The sequence below is a fragment of the Trachypithecus francoisi genome, unplaced genomic scaffold (assembly GCF_009764315.1).
Source record: "Trachypithecus francoisi isolate TF-2019V2 unplaced genomic scaffold, Tfra_2.0 Lachesis_group0, whole genome shotgun sequence".
Classification (NCBI taxonomy): Eukaryota; Metazoa; Chordata; class Mammalia; order Primates; family Cercopithecidae; genus Trachypithecus; species Trachypithecus francoisi.
In genome coordinates, this window is record NW_022681453.1 from 159196765 (window position 1) to 159216859 (window position 20095).

The window sequence follows — 20095 nt, forward strand, 5'->3', positions numbered from 1 at the left end:
TATAAGCATATAGGGCCCAGCACCAGCTGGTGCCCAATAAGTAGCTGAAGAAAGAAAAGACATGGGACTATCTAACCCGCATGACCTAAAGAGTGGAATCCAATTTGAATGAGGAAGGAGAAGGCCAGAACTGCTGAGACCTGCAAGGAGATGATCAGAGTGGGCCCCAAGGACCATACCCTAAGACCCAGTGACTACAGCTCTGACCAGGAATGTGTGCTGATGCAGAGACCCTGAAGGTGAGTAGGCTACTCCAGAGAGAGGCCAGGGAAAAGCCAGAAACCAAAATGCCTGTTTCCTTCTGCAGCCTTTCTAATAAACTAGGTCCTGCCCTCAATGAAAAGACTCATTAGGGCTGGGTTTGGCCTTGCCGGCCCAAATGTATGCCCAGTGATTCCAGGAGGCTTCCTGAGGTTCTCAACAATGCCTCCTTCTCACCAACCTCTCCAGGGCCCTATTGTAGTTAGCTCATTTCTTCCTGGCCTCCCTGGCCATGCATACACAAGAGGATGAGTCCAACATACCTGCAGCTTCACAGACTCATCCTGCAGCAGGCTAGGTGGGTACATAGGAAGATGAGATACTATCTGTCTTATGGATGGCTTCTGGGACCCAAAACAGACCCAGCCATACTCTTCTGGACTAAATCACATCTCCCCAGACTTTGCCTGCTCAGTATTATTAACTGGCCCTTGAAACAAAAATGGGGATTGAATAGCATTGCCAGAACACTCAAGCTCTTTGTTTAGACTGAACATTTATAGCCAGAGACCCTTCTCCTAGGGAAAGGCAAGGTTGCACTTCTCGCAACATGCCTGTCAAAGCCCTGTTGGCAAAATAAGGCTTGTTCCTGGGTGGTTTGTCAGTGTTTGAGGTGCATTCCTTCTCCATTTGCAACAGCCCTGAAGTGGCTCTTTCCAGTCTTCTTCACCCTACTGCACTGAGGGAGACCTGAGACCCAGGTCTTAAGGCCCTGTCAACGCAACTCATCAATGGCCAAAAGCAGTGGAAAGAGAATTCAGACTCCCAGAGCTCCTTAGGGCTCAGAACCAAAAGACTACACTGCAGGCAGGCTTGGATTCAGTATAATTTTTCATCTCCATGTTTGAAACTGAAAAGTGGTGAGTCTCCGTCCATGCAAAAAAAAAAGAAAAAATTGTGCAGATGTTTGTGCTTAAATTCTGCAGAAAGGGACTGTCCAACCACAGCGAGAGATGGGGACCGAAAGCAAAGGATAAGTCTGACAACAGCCCTGACTGAGCTAGGATACAGCCCTCACAGGCCCATGCTGGGTCCTTGATACAAATAAGAGACACACAATCCCTCAGTCTGCAGCTCCCTTCCTTCCCTCTGCCCTTTCCTGTAAGCACAAAACCTCAGAGCCTTTTCTTCCCTGGTGAGCCTGAGATCGCCCTCTGAGGGGCTGTGTACTATCTGGATGGTTCATAAGCAGCTTAACATGTCAGAGCTCTCTGAAGAGATGGAGCTGCCCCTAGTGGGATTAAAAAGGAGATGGTGATAGTGGACATGGAGTCCTGTGCGGAGGGACAGTGCAGAAATGTACAACTGCAGAACCTCCAGAATTCCCAGAAGAAATAAGGTATAAAAACACAAGAGAGAGTCATTTGTGAGAGACAGTTGAGAGAAGTTCGATATTCATGAAAATACATGGTGTGCTTTAAAGGATGGCTATTTTTAGCAAAATCTAGTCTCAGAAGTGGAGATAGACAGTGTCCTCCCTAGACCTGAGTTCTAATCCCAATGCTAACATTAACTAGCCATGGCTCTCTAGACTGGAGCCCAAAAATGCTCCCTGGCAGACCCCTCTCTGTGGATAAATGAGGCAGTCTCTCAGCATCCCCACACCACTCACTCCAGCAGTTTCAGACCCCAGAGGTCTTCATGGGCAGATGCTGGTGATGAAAATGGTGGCATTAGGGCCCCTTTGGACTCCTGATGTGGCGATGTTCCCACTACCCACCCCACCTCAGTAATAACCATATGATGTCTCTGTCATCATCTTTGATAATACATAAATATTAAGTCGTGGATGACCAAGTTCAAACAAAATCCACCTAGGGCAGCTCTCATGCATGGGACGCTGCCAAATCGTAATCAGTAGCTCTAACATTGGCCTGGAAGATTCATGATTATTTGCTCAACACCAGTGGAATTTGGATGCTTCTAGCCCTGTGTCTCAAAGGCAGAAAGGCTGATGCTGCAGAGTACAAGGGGGTTTGGAACTGAAACTCCCGCTTGGCATCCTCTGCCATCTCCAGGACCCGGGATCCTAGAGTCCAGGCTGCAGAGGGGCATCCTTCCATCTCCCTGTGCTGTTGCTCATGCCAGTGTCACAGTCGATTACAGAGAGCCAGTTACATCTGATTCCTCTCTGGGGGTCGCTGGGTAGGGCCACCACGGGGAGCAGAGGAGGCCCGAGAGGTTTCTAAATGAAATAGCCTGTTGGGAAATCCTATTATGAAGCTCATGTTACAGGGCTACGGTGTTAATGACCCTGGCCTCCCCTGGCCCTGAACAGAGCCGGTCTCCCTGGGGCTTGAGAGGAGGTTGTCTGGGCTGTGGTTTCCCCCTCACTCACCAGCCAACCGCTCATGAGACCGAGAGAGCAGAGGTGCCCTCGAATGTGGCTTCCAGCACTGAGGCCTCACACACACCACACACACACACCACACACACACACCACACACACACACACACTCCTTCGTGTTCTTCACCTCCTCTTTCAGCAGCTCAGGATTAGGAGGCAGAGGGAGCCTGGAGCTGGGACCAGCAACCCTAAGGGAGATGGAAGCAGGCCCTGAAAACCTCTTTTTCCAAGAAGAGCTAAATTAGATGTATTTTTTCCACTTTCAAATCCTGCAAATTTTTCATCTCAACTCCCCCAGGCTTATAAAGTGGCTCATCTCAGCTGCTCAAGCTGACAAAGGTGCAGAAACTGTTGAAAGGTTCAAAACGTCCCTTGGGTTTCCAGGCATGAAGGAATTTACATGTAGGTTTTTTAACTAAAGAAAAAAGTCCCCACTTGGAGAAGGGGGAGGAGTGAAGCAGCAGCTAGGAAGGAGGGGAGACCTTCAGGGAGAGGGCAAGCAAGTGTCTGACAAGAGGAGAACCTAAGGCAGTGCAGGTGGGATCACCAGCCATAACTTGCGGAGAGACGCTAAATGGGAAGACAGGCACATCAAGAGCTGTTCTGTTCTTCTGTTAGAGTTGTAAAGGCCCCACCAATGTCCAGAGTCAGAATGGTCATAGGCGATCTGAGAGCCCTCTAGAAAACCCACACAGATTCCAAGATGAAGTCATGCATCCTCATTCCCAGCCCTAATCTGTAAGACTGAGCAGAAAATAGGAGTCCTGCAGGTTTGACCATGCTGCTGGGACCAGTAGTGGCAGCCCTGGCATTCTTAAGACAGTACCTAGGGACCCACCTGGCGCTGGCTAGCTGCAGGGAAGTTTGTTTCTGTAACACCCAGACAGTCAGTCCTCAGCATCTGCCCCTCTTTTCCCTGCCAAGAGCCCTTTTTGGGCTTTATTAGCTGTGCCATCGTGTTGATACTCTGGGTTGTTCAGGGCTGCCCTGTATGGCTTTCCCCAGCCCCCAGCCTTTACTCAAGGGGTAGTGATGCTCTGGATACCTTCCTCCTGGTGGTCTGTAGGCCTTGCTCTTGGTTTACCCAGCTGTCAGCCTGCTCCTGCAGTTCTCTCTCCCCGACTCCTTCTTCATCCCCTCAGGCACTCAGGTTTATCCTATCTACAAATCCCAGAAACCCAAGAATATCTTCAGTGACCTACCCTGGGGTCCCTTTCTTCTGGACACTAGATGGTCCTGCCTGCTGCTTAGAGCTGGGGTTCTTGGATTTTTTAAAATTCCCATGTTTGGGCTGTATATAAGACTTATCACCATCTCAGAAGGAGGCAACCGGGGATGTCACTTTGTAAAACCTTTCTGAGGGTTCTCACGCCTGCCCTGGGGTCAAAAATTGCTGGTTCTGAAGACCATGGCTCTCTCGGGCTTAGAGAGTCTTCTCTCTCCACTTGGTCCTTCATTTCACAAAGACAACCTGCCTAGACCACCTGCCTCAAGGCAGGCCACATGAGCCACACCATTCAAACATGTGTTAACTGGCCCTTTGATCAGTTGAGGAACAGTGGCTTATTCCTTTTTGCTGTTTTCACTTGTCACTGCTTGGTGGTCATGCTGGGCCTGGGCAGGTGCAGGAAGGTGATGACTGGGAATTCAGGATTCCTGCTGACCTGTGTCTCTGGACGGGGGAGTCCCATGCCATCTTCATCCCAGAATCTTATTTTCTTAATAAGGATGATTCAGAGCTTAAGGACAGCGACACCTAGCAATATGTAGCATGGCATGGCTTAGAAAATATTCTCATATCCATTTTCGCACACTCTGAGAAATAGGCAGAGAAGATATGACTGTCAATGGAAAGGGACTTACCTAAAACCACACAGCAAGTTCTCAGCAGAGCCATGACTAAAACCAGCCCCTATCTCCAGGTTAGGTCTCTTCCACCCAAGCATACCCCCTTCCTCTTTCATCCACCTGCACCTCCTGTGCATGACAGCCCCAGACAATGAAGGCCTAGGCACCATAAGTTGGCGTGTGCCCTCTGTAATAGCAAGCTAAGGTCAACCTAGGGCAGGGGCAGAGGCAAGAGAGGATGGCAGGGAGAATTATGCATAGCATTGTCATTTTCTGAGTCCCCAGTGTGGCAAAAGAGGCAGCCTAATGAAGCAGCTTCTTCTGGAAACTCCAAGGGCTATGTCCCGGGAGGGAAAGCCAAGCCCTCAGGCAGCACTCAGGGGAAGAACGGATCCATGGGCACACAGGCACAGTGCTCCAGCTAGGATCCGGCCATTCAGGGGCTGTCACAGAAGATATAACAGTCATATCTTCTCTGCCTATTTTTGAGACACCTCCACGGACATCCTTATGGGATGCTGCAGGTCCCAAGCTTCTAGTACATAGATAAGGAGCCTGCCCCTGCCAGGTTCCTTCTAACAGCCCCAGTCTCCTCCCTACCCTCCCTGCAGTCCAACTTCAGCTAAGGCAATATTTTAGGCTACACAGCAGAGAGAGAGAGAGAGGGTCTGCTGAAAGTCAACTCGGCCTCCCTGGCACAGGAAGAACCAGGCTGCATGGGACCTACACAGAGAATAGATTTAGCCACCAACCTCAGCAGGAAAGAGGAGAGAAGTGAAGACAAAGCTATGATTTCTCATTAATCCGCTACACTATGAGCACAACTTGAAATTGGGGTAGATGGGCCATTTTCCTAGTAATTAACAATTTTATAAAGACAAATGCATGATGAGGTCAGAGTCACTAGTGAGATGAGGTCAAAAGGCTGATGTGACTCTGCCTGATGGGACCAGCCTGTGTGTACAGAAAGGATGTCGGGAACAGGCCTTAGGCCAAGGAGCCCTCTGGAAAATGCATGAGCCGCTTGCCACACATTCTAATGCACAAGTTCTCCCCATGGCTTCCCCTACTCCCCTCTCACCTGTTCTCTTCTCACCACCCACGCTCTTCACAACAGAAACAGCTCTAGGCCAGGACCACTCTTTGCTGGCTGTGCTGTCTAATTGGTCTCCAGGTGCCTCTGCACAGCCAAGCGACTGGTCACCATGACTTTGACAGGAGACCGTTTCACAGAAGCAAAGTGAAAGCCAAGAAAATACGGTTCCCTGGCCATAATGAAAGTCTGTTCTTCCAGGAAAAACAGCATGGAACCAGAAGCAGAGGGATTATTCTTTCTGCCACCCTACAAAGTCCCAGTTTCACATATGCAGAAAAGATGTATCAAATCAGCACAGCTGTATGAATCATAGAACCATCAGCATTTGGCCCAGCCAGGCTCAGAGGACACCAATTCTCAGGGCTGTGTTGGGAGAGAGCTAGCTGTTGAAGGCTCACTGTGTCTCAATTGCAATTCTCCGTTATCCACCATTCTCCCTGCTTCTGCCCTCATGATGATTGTGCTAAGTGGGCTACACCAAAACCATTGTGAATGGCCACTGTGTCCATCTGGCAGCACTCTGTGAGCACCAAAAATGAGTGGAAAGCCTATCCCTGAAGACACACCATGGAGACCAGTAACAAGTACCTCCACATGCACTTCTCATCCCCCACCAAAGAGTGCAGAGTCTTCCCAAGATCACTATTTTTGACCGAAGGTCCCCTTGCCAGCCATCAGAGTCCAGTTACCAGCAGAGTTAAGGGCAAAGATTTCAGGGGATTCAACTGAAAGTTCTTGAGACAAGGGCAAGAGGCCCTTCTCTTCCCTCCCAGGGCACTGACCTTGGCCAGGATGCTGGGCCACAAGACCCATGATGCCACTCTCCACTCTCAGAAATGTGGTTTCCTGGGCCTCTGAAGTGGCCAAGTGATGGTGCCATGGGTTCCCCATTTCCTCTACCCTCCAATGAGTTTGCAATAAGTAGTTTGTAAAGTCAAGCCATGTTCACAATAACTAGAGATTAGAAATGTCCAACAAAACTCAGATGGGGATTGAGACTGGGAAGGAGAAATGGAAAGAAACAATTTGGATTTACATATTTGTCCTCACAGGCCCTCTCAGGACAGCCACAGGAGGTAACTGACAAACTACATGGACAGCAGAACCCTCTAAAAAAGAAAAGTTCCAATTAGCCCAAAGAAATGAAAGCCTGTTCCCAGAGACCCAATTAAATCAGAACCAATAATGCTAGCTCTGGTTCCTGCCATTCTGCTCAGGATGTAATGAGAAAAATGAGAGTGCCCCAGCCAACAAGTGTGGTGTGGCAGCCCTCTGAAAACCAAAGAAATCACCCACCATGCGCTGCTGCGAGCATGCCGGATAGTTGCTGCACCTGTGCCTTTAATAACTCAGCCTGGTGCCTTGGGCCCCACTTAGACCCAGAAAAATGGCAAAGATAGTGACCCATCCCAATCAATGGCACAAAGAGGAGGACTGTGGGACCAGGCTGGGATGGTTTTAAAACTGTCAACGTTGATTCATCACTTGATCTGGAATCTGGCACACTCTCTCCTCTGTTTCCACACCATCCATCATGGGTACCAGGACCAAGAAATCCAATAAAGACACAAAGGTGCAGCTCCCTGCTCTCAGCAGGCCTCAGAAAGGCTGTGTGAGTGTTCTGGCCCAGGCAATTAGCTGAGTCCAGAGGATTGCAGAGCTGATAGTATTAACAAGCCTGTGCTTGGCACTTCACCTGCAGGTGTCTGGGAAGCAAGGTAAGAGGGGAAGTAAACTGGCATAGGCTGGTCTGGTGCTCAGGCAGGGTGGGGGTGACATCAGAGAGGGAAGCGGGCAGGAGGCTCAAAACAGAGAATAAGTTGCTAATGCAGCCTCCAAGCCCCAAAGGACTAAGGGCAACCCTGGGGGTTCATTAAGGTTAAGGTGGTCATTTCTGAGGTCCATATAGGAAGGCTTCCTTGCAAAAGAATCAGGACCTTTGAAGCAAAATTTAATAAGGGAAAGCAGTCTTCTCTTCCTCAACCCTGGATTCCCCCCACGTTCAGCTTCCATGCACTTAGACAATGCATAAGCTGTGGGGCCTCCAGATCCTTCTATTCACTCCCAGAGCAGACTGAGCCTGCAGCCAGTTCAGCACATTTATTGCCACATGTTGAATATGGGCTTTCTAGGGCTAGTGCTAGTGATGGCTAATATGAGCACATAGTATCCTGACACTCTCAAACTGCAAAGTTCGCATCACTCTGTGTCATTTAGAAGCAAAAGTTAATACAATACATGATACAGCCCCACTCCCATTCCAATAGTTTCATCTCCTTCCAGGGCCTGGCAATGAGCCCCTAGAGAAAGACAGCCAAGCCAGAGGGCTTTGAGTTAATGAGCTACATGGATTCAGTACCAAGTTGAGTGCTGTGGGAGTTGGACTGAAATGAACAAAAATATTTTCCAAATTCAGTCACTTCTCAATTACCCTTGAGTGAATTGTCCATGGCAACCCAAATTCCAAAGTCTCCAGCCACAGAGCTTAGGGCTGGATGCAGGATATAGGGGTGTGTGTGTGTGTGTGTGTGTGTGTGTAAGAGAGTGAGACAGAGACAAAGAGAGAGAGAAGAGAGAGAGATAAATTCAACACTTCAACACTAAATATTATGCACTGGTTATTAAGTTATTTTCCACTGTTTGAAATTCTCCCCATCTCTTCCTCTCACCTGAATAATAAATATGGACAATCTGGTTGGACATGATTGGAAAATCATCAGGCCTAGCACTAGGAATGGGAGTCCTCAGAGCTTTATAATAAACCGTTAGACTCTTTTCTGTTCCTGTATGACCCAGAATTATTGGTGGAGAAACCTTACAGATCTGGCCCTGCCATAGGTGGGCAGGAAGCAGAGGCTCCAAAGCTTACCCTTGCATGCCACGCTGTTCTCAGGCTCATAGCCAGGCTTGCAGGTGCATCGCCCAATGGGCACCATCCATTCCCCATCCCCGTTGCAGTAGAGTTTGATGGGCACGTCCACTTCCTCTGCGTTGGGGATGCATGTGCCCCGAGCAATCACCAGAGATGTGCTCTCTGCCCCCGTCATGGTCTCTGGAAACACTGCAAAATTTTGCACAATGCTGGGACACTTTTTGAAGAAGACACGGACAGAAAGAAGAGACATACAGGCTCCATAATCCTGAAAAGCGAGGTAAAAACCATTCCGAGTAAGAGGCCCAAAGCTCCTGACTTCTGTGTTTACCTTCATCAGCCTTCCCCCAAAGTCCACCTGGGAGAAGCTCTCATCTGCAGCAATGGTGTCTACTTTGAGGTAGGGGGCCTCAGACCAGAAGGCCGACTTCTTGGTGGCAATGACAGAGTCAGTCTCATAGTAATACAAGTTGAAGGTCTCCTTGCAGGATCCTGGGACATTAGGGAGGCTGCTGCAGTCTCTCACAGTGAAGCGCATCTCTGTGTAGATGCGATGGGCCCCCCGCCGGTTGATGAAGGTGGTGAGCAGCCAATTGTTCTGGTTGGGCTCGAAGACATTGCACACCTGGTAGGTGCGGATGGTGTTCAGGTTTTCATCATAGCCACTGACTTCTTCCCACTGTACATAGCAGGCCACAGGTATACACATGCAAAAACACAAAATAGAGAGTGAGAATACAAAATTAGGCATAGCAGAGGAGAATCCTGGGGCTAAGGGGCCTTAAGAGCTCACCAGTTCAGCACGTTGACTTCAGAAATGAACACATCTAAGCGCAACTTGATTTTAAAAATCTTATAAGAAAACTTCATATTTCTTTGCAGCCCATCTCAAAATATAACACACTTCATTCAAGAAAGCTGTCCCTTGCCTAACTCATAATGCTCATTCTGTGACTGGCTTATTACATCCATGGGGACAACATGCAGCTTTCAGCCCATGTGATGGCAGGGATTTTCTTCCTCACTTCCACAGTCTCTGCTCTGAAAGCCAATCTGTGGATTAGAGGTCCAATTACTTGACACCCACACTTTGGAAATCCCCATCTTTGAACCTAATTTCTTTATTGTGGTGAAATTCCTTTATGTCTCTGAAAAGTACATGAATTTAAAGCTTCTCAGGGTTTCTCAACAAACTTAGATTCTCATAAACTATTTTTCAATAACATTTATCTCTTTGAAAGACTGATATGGTTTGGATGTTTCTCCCCTCCAAATCTCATGTTGAAATGTGATTCCCAGTGTTGGAGGTGGGGCCTGGTGGGAGGTGATTTGATCATGGAGGCAGATCTCTCATGGTTTAGCACCATCCCTTTGGTGATGAGTGACATCTAGCTGTTTAAAAGAATCTGGGAGCTCCCCCTTCTCTCTCTCTTGCTTCATCTCTCACCATGTGACATGCTGGCTCCCCTGGCCTGCCATGAGTGGAATCTTCCTGAGGCCCTCAGCAGAAGTAGATGCTGGCACTATGCTTCATGTTCAGCCTGCAGAACTATGAACAAGTTAAACCTCTTTTCTTTATAAATTACTCAGCTGAGGTGCTTCTTTACAGCAATGTAAGAGTGGACTAACACAAAGACCTAGACTATAAAACTGGTAAAAGTGAAGGCTGCTAAGAAGAACCCCTAATGAAGTAAATGAAGCTCTATTGTGTGCAAATTTCAAGCAAGGCTATGATGGAGGAAAATGTTGGAGGGTGTTACTTTAGTGAATAATGAAACTTTCTTAAGGGAAAGACAATCATGATTCACATTAGAAAAGTGAGCTCCCATTTATAGCAGCCTTGTAGATTGGAATAAAAGAGAAGAACAACACATGTGTTAAGTGATGTCTTTCACTATTCCCAACAACTTTCAGAACTAGGTATTATTATCCCCAATTTACAGATGAAAAGACATCATGCAACTCACCCTTACTTATATGGCTAAAAGAAATTACAAGAGAAAAGAGAAGCTAGTAGAAAATACTTTGAATGGTCAAATAAAATCACCTAAGAACTTCTAGAAGATTACTTCAATAACAGGCAGTGAGGGTTGGAGGGGAGTCAGGAGGGGTCTTTAAAGGCGTGGCTCCCTAAACTGAGCTCTCTAGGGCAGGAGTCAAATAAGAGTTGCTGGATCATTCTTTCTTCCTTGTGCTTGGAGAAAAGGAGTTAAGGAAGAAGCTGCCCACATCTGGTAGCTCTCCAGATCCTGGTCTCAAGAACGGAGAATATTTCCAGGAATAAATTTAAACTTATATTCTGTTTGCCTAGAATTAAAAAAAAAATAGAGAAAAAAAATTAAACTTTCTAAAGTGAAAATGAATTAGGATCCTTGACTATTTAGCAGTGGTGATCAAGGTAACCAAATCATACCAGTATCTTTGAATACTGTGCTAATTGCTTATTATTTACCTTGGTGGACTTTAAATATATAGACTAGAATTCTTCATTAACGGAGCTAAAAGCCAATTATGTGTGCATGGAAAATATACTGCAATTGCTCCTTGAAAAGAGTAAAGGCCCCTGTGGAGGCAGGTGGATAGAAGCAAGGCTGTCCTCTAAACTTGTGTGAAAGAAACCAAAAAACAGGCATAGTGTGGAGAGGTGGGGAAATGGGCACACTGAGAGCTGGCCCTGCATGCCCAGGTCTGTAAAGTGACCTCACTCATGGTCACTCCCACTGTCTGGGCCTCTGCCACCAAGGCACCTAAACTGCAGTCAATCCAGGGTCCTCCTGGCCCCCAGCCTCTCCCAGGACTCCTAGAGTGCCAGTTCCCTCACCAACTTGAAGTCCTGCCAGTCCCTCACCAACAGATCAGCTCCTGCCAGTATCCTTGCAGCAGTTCTGGGACACACAGGCCATCATGATTCGCTACCCTGGATAGTCTCAGCTCCAAGCCAAATATTACCCAGCACTCCACCTTTCACTTGATCTCCAATCACACCATTCATAACCCACCAGCATCTCCCTGCACTCCACTCCACCTTCTGCAATGCCAGGGACTAACATCCCCAAACTCGCAACTCTGTTTCCCAGTTCCAAGCCTGTTTTTATGCTGTGCTTTCTACCTAGGATGACTTTTTGTTCTTCTTTACCTGAGTTACTCCAGCTCTGGAAAATCCCCTGGCTGAATTAGATAGCATATTATAGCATATTAGTACATCCTCCACACAACAGGTAAGAACCTGTGCACACTGACCCTGGTGCACCTACCTCCCCCAGGAGTCAGTGAGCCCTGAGGGGGCTGCAGGACATCCCTGGAGTGGTGCATCCACAGTCCACATCGCTCCTTCACAGCCTGCCTTGTGCCCAGCATATGGGTCTCCCTGTGCCCAGGTCCCACCATGTGGCCAACCTGGAAGAGAGATCTCACCTCTGTGGCCTGCATGGAGTATAAATTCACACTGTCGAGCCTCACCTGGACTTTGCTTAATTTCTTACTGATTATCTAGATGTAAAAGAACCACTTTTTCTGTCTTCTTGAACACTGTGTTTTGTTCTATCAAATGTGTTTATTATTAAAGTTATGTTCTGCTTGCCTATTTTTTTTCAGCCAGGGAGAAGTCACTGACAATGTTCCAGATCAAATTTTTAGACCTCCCTCTCTTTCCATGGCTGTTATAAAACAACATTTTCTCAGTTGACCCTACATGACTTTTGAGGAAAGGAGTTTTCTTTTCTTTCTTTTTTTTTTTTTTTTTTTTTTTTTTTACTGTTCTGCAATTGTTGAAACACAACAGGTCTCATGACCCATTATTCCCGTTGGGTCTCAGTACACACATGGGACCCCTCTGTCCATGTGAAGCATGTGGCCCCATTCAGAGTGGGGGTCTGGTCACAGCCAGAGTTCTTGACCCACCCAGAACTAATGAGCTCTGCTGTGGGAGTAGGGTGGAAGCCCATCCTATGAGCTTCACCTTACCACTGAGACAGTCACCACCAGGAGATATTTAAATAAGCAAAATGAGGCCAGGTACAGTGGCTTATGCCTATAATTCTAGCACTTCGGAAGGGTGAGGTGGGAGAATGGCTTGAGCCCAGGACTCAAGGCCAGCAACACAGAGAGACCCCATCTCTACAAAAATAAAAATAAAAAATTAACCAAGATTGGTGGCTTGTGCTTGTAGAACCAGCTCTTCAGGAGGCGGAAGTGAGAGGATCGCTTGAGCCCAGGAGGTCAAGGCTGCAGTAAGCCATGCTCGCACCACTGTACTCCAGCCTGGGTGACCGAGCAAGACTCTGTCTCAAAAAAAGAAATAAAATAAAACAAGCAGCATGACGATTTCTACTCTCATGGGGCTGGGATATTGAGAAAATTTATCTTAGAAAATGACACTGATTGGTATTATACGACCCAGCAGAAGTAACTGTTTCAAACATTAACCTCTCTGGGCCTCAGTTTTCTCATCTGTAAAATGAGAAATCATACTGGATGATTCTGAGTTGTAAAATTCTACAGATCTGACTGATTCCACAACAGCTCCTAAGGGAGTGTTAGGAGCAAATTAGAGGAAATTCAGCTGCATATTCAAAGGGAAAGAGTAGAAGGAAATTGAGAGAAAGGAAGATAACTCCCTGTTGTTGGGAAAAAGCCATCATAGAGCTTGCCATTAATTTCTTTGCCTCTTTCATTCTTCTTCTGTCAACGAAAGCTCTGCAGGGGTTGAAGAAATAAGTGATCAGAGTGGGTTTCAGGAGGTACACATACTTTCCACAGCAAGTGGTAATTAGAACCGGGGGCGTCAAAGAAAGAGGAGATGTTGGTTAATGGGGATGAGGGTAGAATGCCATTCCCAACAGAGAGAGACAAACATCATTTGTTTACAACGTTTGGAATCAGTCTCATTGCTTTATATTTATACCTCATTCATTCATCAATAAAAAAATGTCTACTGAATGTTAGGTTTGTGCCAGGCATCCCATTAGCCACTGGGGATGTAACAATAAGAAGCTTATAATCTAGTGAGAGAAACAGAAATTAGAAAATGGTTATTAAAATAACCAAATAATTACATTTGTGTTAACTGCTGTGAAGGAAAATTACAGGAAGCCATGCAAGGGGGTGCAACGGATATACAGAAGATTGTCAGGAAAGACCCTCTGTATGAGTCCATTTTGTGTTGCTATAAAGGAATACCTGAGGCTGGGTAATTTATAACGAAAAGAGGTTTATCTAGCTTATAGTTCTGCAGCCTGTACAAGAAGCATGGCACCACGATCTACTTCTGGTGAGACCTCAGAAAGTTTCCAATCATGGAGGAAGGTAAAGGAGAAGCAGGCGTGTCACATGGTGAGAGAGGGAGCAAGAGAGATGCCAGGTTCTTTTAAACACCAGCTCATGTGTGAACTAATAGAGTGAGACTCACTCATTACCATAAGGAGGGCATCAAGCCATTCATGAGGGATCCCCTACCATGATCCAAACACCTCCTGCTAGGCGACACCTCCAACATTGGAGATCATGCTTTAATATGAGATCGGGAGGGGACAAATATCCAAACAATATCACCCTCCAAGCTGAGAGGGACAGGTAGATAGAAGTTAGCCAGAAGAAGTGTGCGCCTTCTGGGAGCAAAGTAGGAGCAGAGCCTCTGGGCCCAGCAAAGGCAGATACAAAGGCCTCATGGTAGGAAAAGTGGCCTGGTGCCATTGAGGAATGAAGGGTGTGTGACAGACAGCCATAAGAAGTTGGGGGTGGCAGGAACAGGACTGAGAGGAAGATGAATGCAGTTGAGAATTCTGAGTTTCATCCTGAGTGTAACTAGAATTCGCTGATGAGTTAGGGAGAAAAAACACAGGTGATCAGAGCTGAGCTTTTAAAAACTCTCTCTGATGCACTATAGAGACTGGTTTAAAGGGCAGTCTGAGTGTATGGGCAGGACAACTGGAGGTTATTGTGGCTATCCAGGCAAGAGATGGTAGGTTGGAACACACCAGCAAAAACTGGAAAGATGCTTTGGGGAGAATCCCTAGACCTTCACTGAGCCACAGACTCAAGGGGCCATGTGTCCCCTGAACACTCAGGCATCAGTCCTGCCTCGCCATCCAGGCTTTGGGCTTCCCAGATCCTTAGGAATGATGATTCCTCACCTCTTCCCTCTCTCTTTCCTTAAAAAAGGGGGGAATTTTACTAGTCTTGCATGTACTACACTGTAGATGCCCAATCTCCTATTCAGGGCCAAATTTCTTTTACCCAAAGCCTGTGCTGGTTCTAGTTCTGGTATTGTATTCGCACTGCCTGCCCCAAAGTCAATTTCCTAAAGATCTCCATTCAATGGCTGCTTCTTAGCCTCCACTTCTAGGCATTTGACATATTGCTTCTTGTGTTCCTTCCTGTAATTATCTCCTCCTATTAAAACAACAGCAAAACACCATGATTTGCTTATCAGATTTGCAAAAAATTAAAAAGATAAAATGTCAAGTCTTGGTAAGAAAGGGGGAAAAAGGGCACTGACCAAGCCTATTGATGGAAGTATGAACTGGTGAAATCTTTTAGAAATCAGTTCAGCAGCTTCTCTCAGTACTTCAAGTGTGGGCCAAAACTGAAATCAATATGAAGAAGGTAAATCATTTTTAAAATTGTAATGATAATTAGGTGTCCATCTGGGGGAAAAAAAAAACCACATAACTTTTGTTCCATACTTATACCTTACTCCAGAATAAATTTCTGGTGAATCCAAGATTTAAACATTAAAAATGAAACTACAAAGATACTAAAAGAAACCATGCGGAAAATTTTTGTATACTAATTGTGATATGAAACTCAGAAGCCATAAACAAACATATTGATAAATTCATTTCTATACAACTTTAAAAACTGGCATGACAGAAATAGCCATAAGCAAATTTAAAAGGGGGGGGGAAGAAAACCTGATAGACAAAAAAATTATTTGTCACTTACCACAGATAGAGTGTTAATATCCCCCAATATATCAAGAGAATCCATATGTCAATAACAAGATAGAAAATTGGGCAAAGGGTATCAACAAACTGTTCACTAAAAAAGACCAAATATAGCTCTTAAATATTTGAAAAGATGCTAAATCTCACTCTTCATAAAGTGTGAGTTATTAACTAGCCATATTATGATACTTTTTGGGGGATGTCAAAGAACAAAAATGTGATAGCACACTGTGTTGGAGGGGACATGGAAGATAAGAATTCTGACACACAAATGGAAGAGTAGCAAATTTGTACAACTTCTATGGAAATTTTGGTTTTACTTATAAAAATTATGACTACATACACCCTTTGACCCAGCAATTCCACTTCAAGGATAATTTATCAGATAGACTTTTATCTACATGAAATTAGGTACACACAGAGTTATCAACTGCAGCCACCGCCACCTCCAGAGCTTTATTCACATCCAGAAAACCTACAGGTGGACCACTAGCCTTTGGACAATACAGCAGCCTTCCCAGAATTTGCTGAGTAAGACCTGACGGAGCATAGTCCTAGTGGAAAGAGAAACCGTTAATTGAACTTGAACTTCTCACCAACCAGTGGTATAGGTGACTCAGAAGAATCCGAAATAATTAGACTAAAAGAAAATAAGGTATAGGACATTTCTCATACATCTTTATATGAGGAGTAAGGTTTATACTTGCCTCATGCTAATCTGACTGTTGTCCTCCTTTCTTGAACTGGACTCAGCTGGACTCTTCAATATGTCACCTAAGACCCTTTGCTGTCAAGTGGTGAGTGCATAAACAAAATCTGATGTGCCCATACAATGGAATACTATTCCAAAATTAAAAGGAATGAAGTACTAGTATGTACGGCAACATGATGAACCTCTAAAACATTATGCTAAGTGAAGAAAACTGTATGTCTCAAAAGACCACATACTGTGTGATTATATACACATGAAATGTTCAGAAGAGGCAAATCTACAGACACAGAGGTAAGTTAGTATTTGCCTGGGGCCAGAGAGGGAAATGGGGAGTGACTACAAACTGGCATAAAGAATATTTTTAGGAGTGATAAAAATGTTCTAAAATGAGATTGTAGTGATGGGTTACAAATTCTATAAGTTTACAAAAAAATTACTGAATTGATTAAAATTTTAATACACTTAAAGTTAGTGAATTTACTGCAGGTAAATAATACCTTAATATGGCTTTAAAATAAAACCCCTCTGTTATCTGGTCCAATCCACACCTCAATATCCCAACAATGCTGGCACGGTCTCCATTATCCACACGTAGCTTGTTAATGGTGACTTCATGCCCCTGCTCATTCTATCCTCTGTACCTTGGATGACCTTCTTATCCCTTTATCCCTGTATCCCAAGTGCCAATCATTCATTCAATCAAACATGTTATGAATGATGCCTAAGTTGAGGCAAAGGTGACATCTAGAGGGGCTAGGTGGCCAAGGAAGCATCCCTATGACTGATAATGAGGGCCTGAGGAGTATTGGGGTGGGGTCCAAAGACAGCATCAGAATCTTGGGCTCAGGACCCCATTCCAGGACCACTAGATTTTCCAACCTGGAGGTCAGTCGGGTAGTCAAAAGGCCAAAAGTGCTCCCCAAGTTCAACACACCCATGTCATCACCACAATGTGCCATTTATTCCAGAACAATCCATATCCCCCCATCTGGCCTGTCTCTTGCATTCCCATGACCAATGCACTAGGGCTGGCATTACCTCACAGCCTGGACAGAACATGGAGACAACAGACAGGGCAAGAAATGTCAAGGGCACAAAGCAGGGCCATATCTTCTCATAGCTGGACAACACAGCCCATGCCCATTTCTGCCCCTCGATGTTGTCGCTGACGTTCTGACTGACCCTGATGCCCTTCTTTTACCTCACCCACATCCCATCTGAACTAAGCCAAAGAAAGGCAGATGTGGCTTGGAAGCCATTCTAGACCATGTTGGTCATGATGTTTTATTGACAAATGGGCAAAGTGAGGCCCAGAGACATTCAACACCAGGACCAAAATCAGGCGGTGGGTACATGGCAGGGCTGGATTCTCTTTGCAGCTCCTTCCTTCGAGGTGGCTATGGTCTTATTTCCTCCATAATCCTTTCCCTGGCTTAGATTTATCTACCATTTTTCTGAATGCATAAAGTATGATTGAGTTTATTCCACACAATTTAGCATTTGATAATATACTGTTTTGAAATATTATTTAATTGCTTCATGTGTGTGACTTTGGTTTCTGCTACCAGGCTCTGAGCTCCTTGAGGACAGGAAATTAAATTTTGACTTATTTATTAGTTCATTTCAACAAGAAAAATAATTCCATGCATTTAGCTTCACAACACTGGAATTATGGAACACTATTTTATTCAGTAACATCTGGGACCAGTGAAATCCACTTCGTTTTCATCTCACTTTTTATCCTAGGTGATCTCATCCACATACAAAGCTTCAACCACCACTGAGTGCATCATCAACTTGACCTCTCCCCAGCACCCCAGACTTGTATATTCTGCTGCCTGCTGGATGCCTCCTGATAAATACCTGGGATGCACCACCTTGACCTTTGCAGCCCTGATGCAGTCTCACCTCCATCTGAGAATGATACCTCGATCACCCAGTACCACATGCCTAGGAAGCAATCTAGACTCTGCCCTCTCCATTTTGTCTTGTTTTGCTCCTCATCATAGGATGTTAACCCCCAAATTCGTCTCCTATCTCCTTCATGGCTCTTCTATTCAGCCTCCCCTTCTGTTTCATCATTGAATTCTCTTTACTCTCCAAGTAACTCTCCCAGTCATTCTCCTTAATTCCCTTGCTCATATGAGTTTTCTAAAATACAAATCCATCTCCCACATGAACCCAATCCTACAGGTTGGGACTGTGTTGGGTATCGCTCCATATTCCCAGTGCCAAGCCCTCAAATTATCCTGGAAGACTGAGGCAATGAGCAGGGCCCTGGCCTGTTCTTTAACTTCTCTCCTTTCTTTACTGCAGGTGCCACCAGGCTAACCTGTCTTTGTGAAAGGAAGAAACAATTCAACCTTGCACAATCAACAGATTAACAGCCTTTGAAAGAGCACCATTATTGACACAAATGGACCACCTGTCCTTGAGATAAGCATAATAAAGGAAACAATGACATCCATTAGAAAGTACTTGTTCGGGCTTTCAGACCATGACTTTGATGTATGAGAAAGACACCTTCAGGTCTCTCTAAGATCTAGGTTTGTTAGGCTTGCTTATTGGAAGTCAGAGCTTGCAGATCTATTGCTAGAGTGTCTGTTGACATTTGGACAGTGCATATTGACTATGTGCAGTCTGTCTGATTGTGTGTGTGTGTGTGCACATGCACGTGTGTGTGTGTGTCTGTGTGCATATGTAAAGCATGCTATCAAAACTCATGTATCTGTATAAACTGTTGCCCTTTTAAAATCATTTTCAGGGGCTCTACCCATTGGTCCATCTACACTACCTTCCAGAACAACCTTCAGAAACTCTGACACATTCTTTATGCCCCAAGAGTGGATCTGAATTTCAGAAACAGGCAAAGGTCATTTGGAACCAAGTCTGATTAATGAGATGGATAAGCAAATTAAGAAATAATATTACTGGTCAAAATGAAGAGCCACTGTAAAATGAAGGTGAGGGACTGGAGCTGATTCCATTCTGTGCCTCTGAAGACAGTTCCAAGCATAGAATTCTGGAAAGATTTTTGATAACTGGCCCCTCCCTGGACTGCTGCAATGTCCCCTACCCCACACAGGCCAACCCCTCTAAGAATGCCCTATGACTATCATGATGCTGCATCATTATAACCTCCACGAATAAACCAATTCCACACGGCCTGGCTGGAAAGCGGCACTTCCTCTGGACACCTTTATTTAAGACAGGAATAGAAATAATTGAAATAGGCTTTTTGGCCTCTGTTGGCCTAATAAGATCCCAGCTATTTTGATTTGTTTCAAACCCAACTCATTTATCTCATTTATTTAATAGAGTCAAACATCTACTACAGCAGCCCCAAGCAACATTTTAGGAGTTGGTGAAACAGGAGTAAATAAGAGAAAAAGTCCCTGCCCCCATCGACCTTATATTCCAATAGAGTTAACCAAAGGATGAACAAACAAATGAGTAATATAAAGTCAGGTAGCGTTAACAACTACAAAGAAGCAGGAAAGGAAATAGAGTAATAGCTGGCAGTGGGGTAATCAGGGAAGATCTCCTTTTGAGCTGAGATCTGAATGAAACACAGGAGCTAGGCTGGAGGGTACATGAGGGAGGAGCATCCCAGGCACAGAGGACAACCAGAACAAGTTCCCCAGGGCAAGAAGGTGCCTGGCCCATTGCTGAGAAAGCCAGGATGCCAGCATGGCTACAGAAGATTAAACAGCAAGAGAAACACTGAAAGAGAAGAAGCTGTAGAGGTTGCCAGGGCAGGCAGACCCCACCTCTGACAGTTACAGCTCTGTGATCACAGACAACTTTCTGAGCTTCAGTTTCCTCACTTGCAAAATACTATTTACTTTTCAGGGTAATACGAAGACTGAAAGATCGTGGATGCGGAAGGAGCTCATCTAGTGCTGTGCCTGCACATAACTACCATTCACTGAGTACCAATTATTGCCATTATTATTATGATGATCATCATCATCATTACGTTAACCTCAGGATCCACCTCCAGCTGAGTCACCAG

General features: G+C 45.4%; 1 protein-coding gene across 1 annotated transcript in view; it reads right to left on the minus strand.

Annotated features, from left to right (window-relative positions):
• Positions 1 to 20095, minus strand: part of EPHB1 (EPH receptor B1) — a 453710-nt gene that overhangs the window by 289048 nt on the left and 144567 nt on the right. The window contains exon 3 of the mRNA XM_033212584.1: positions 8422 to 9103. Coding sequence (XP_033068475.1) covers positions 8422 to 9103 — 682 coding nt within the window. The remainder of the gene's footprint in view (positions 1 to 8421; positions 9104 to 20095) is intronic.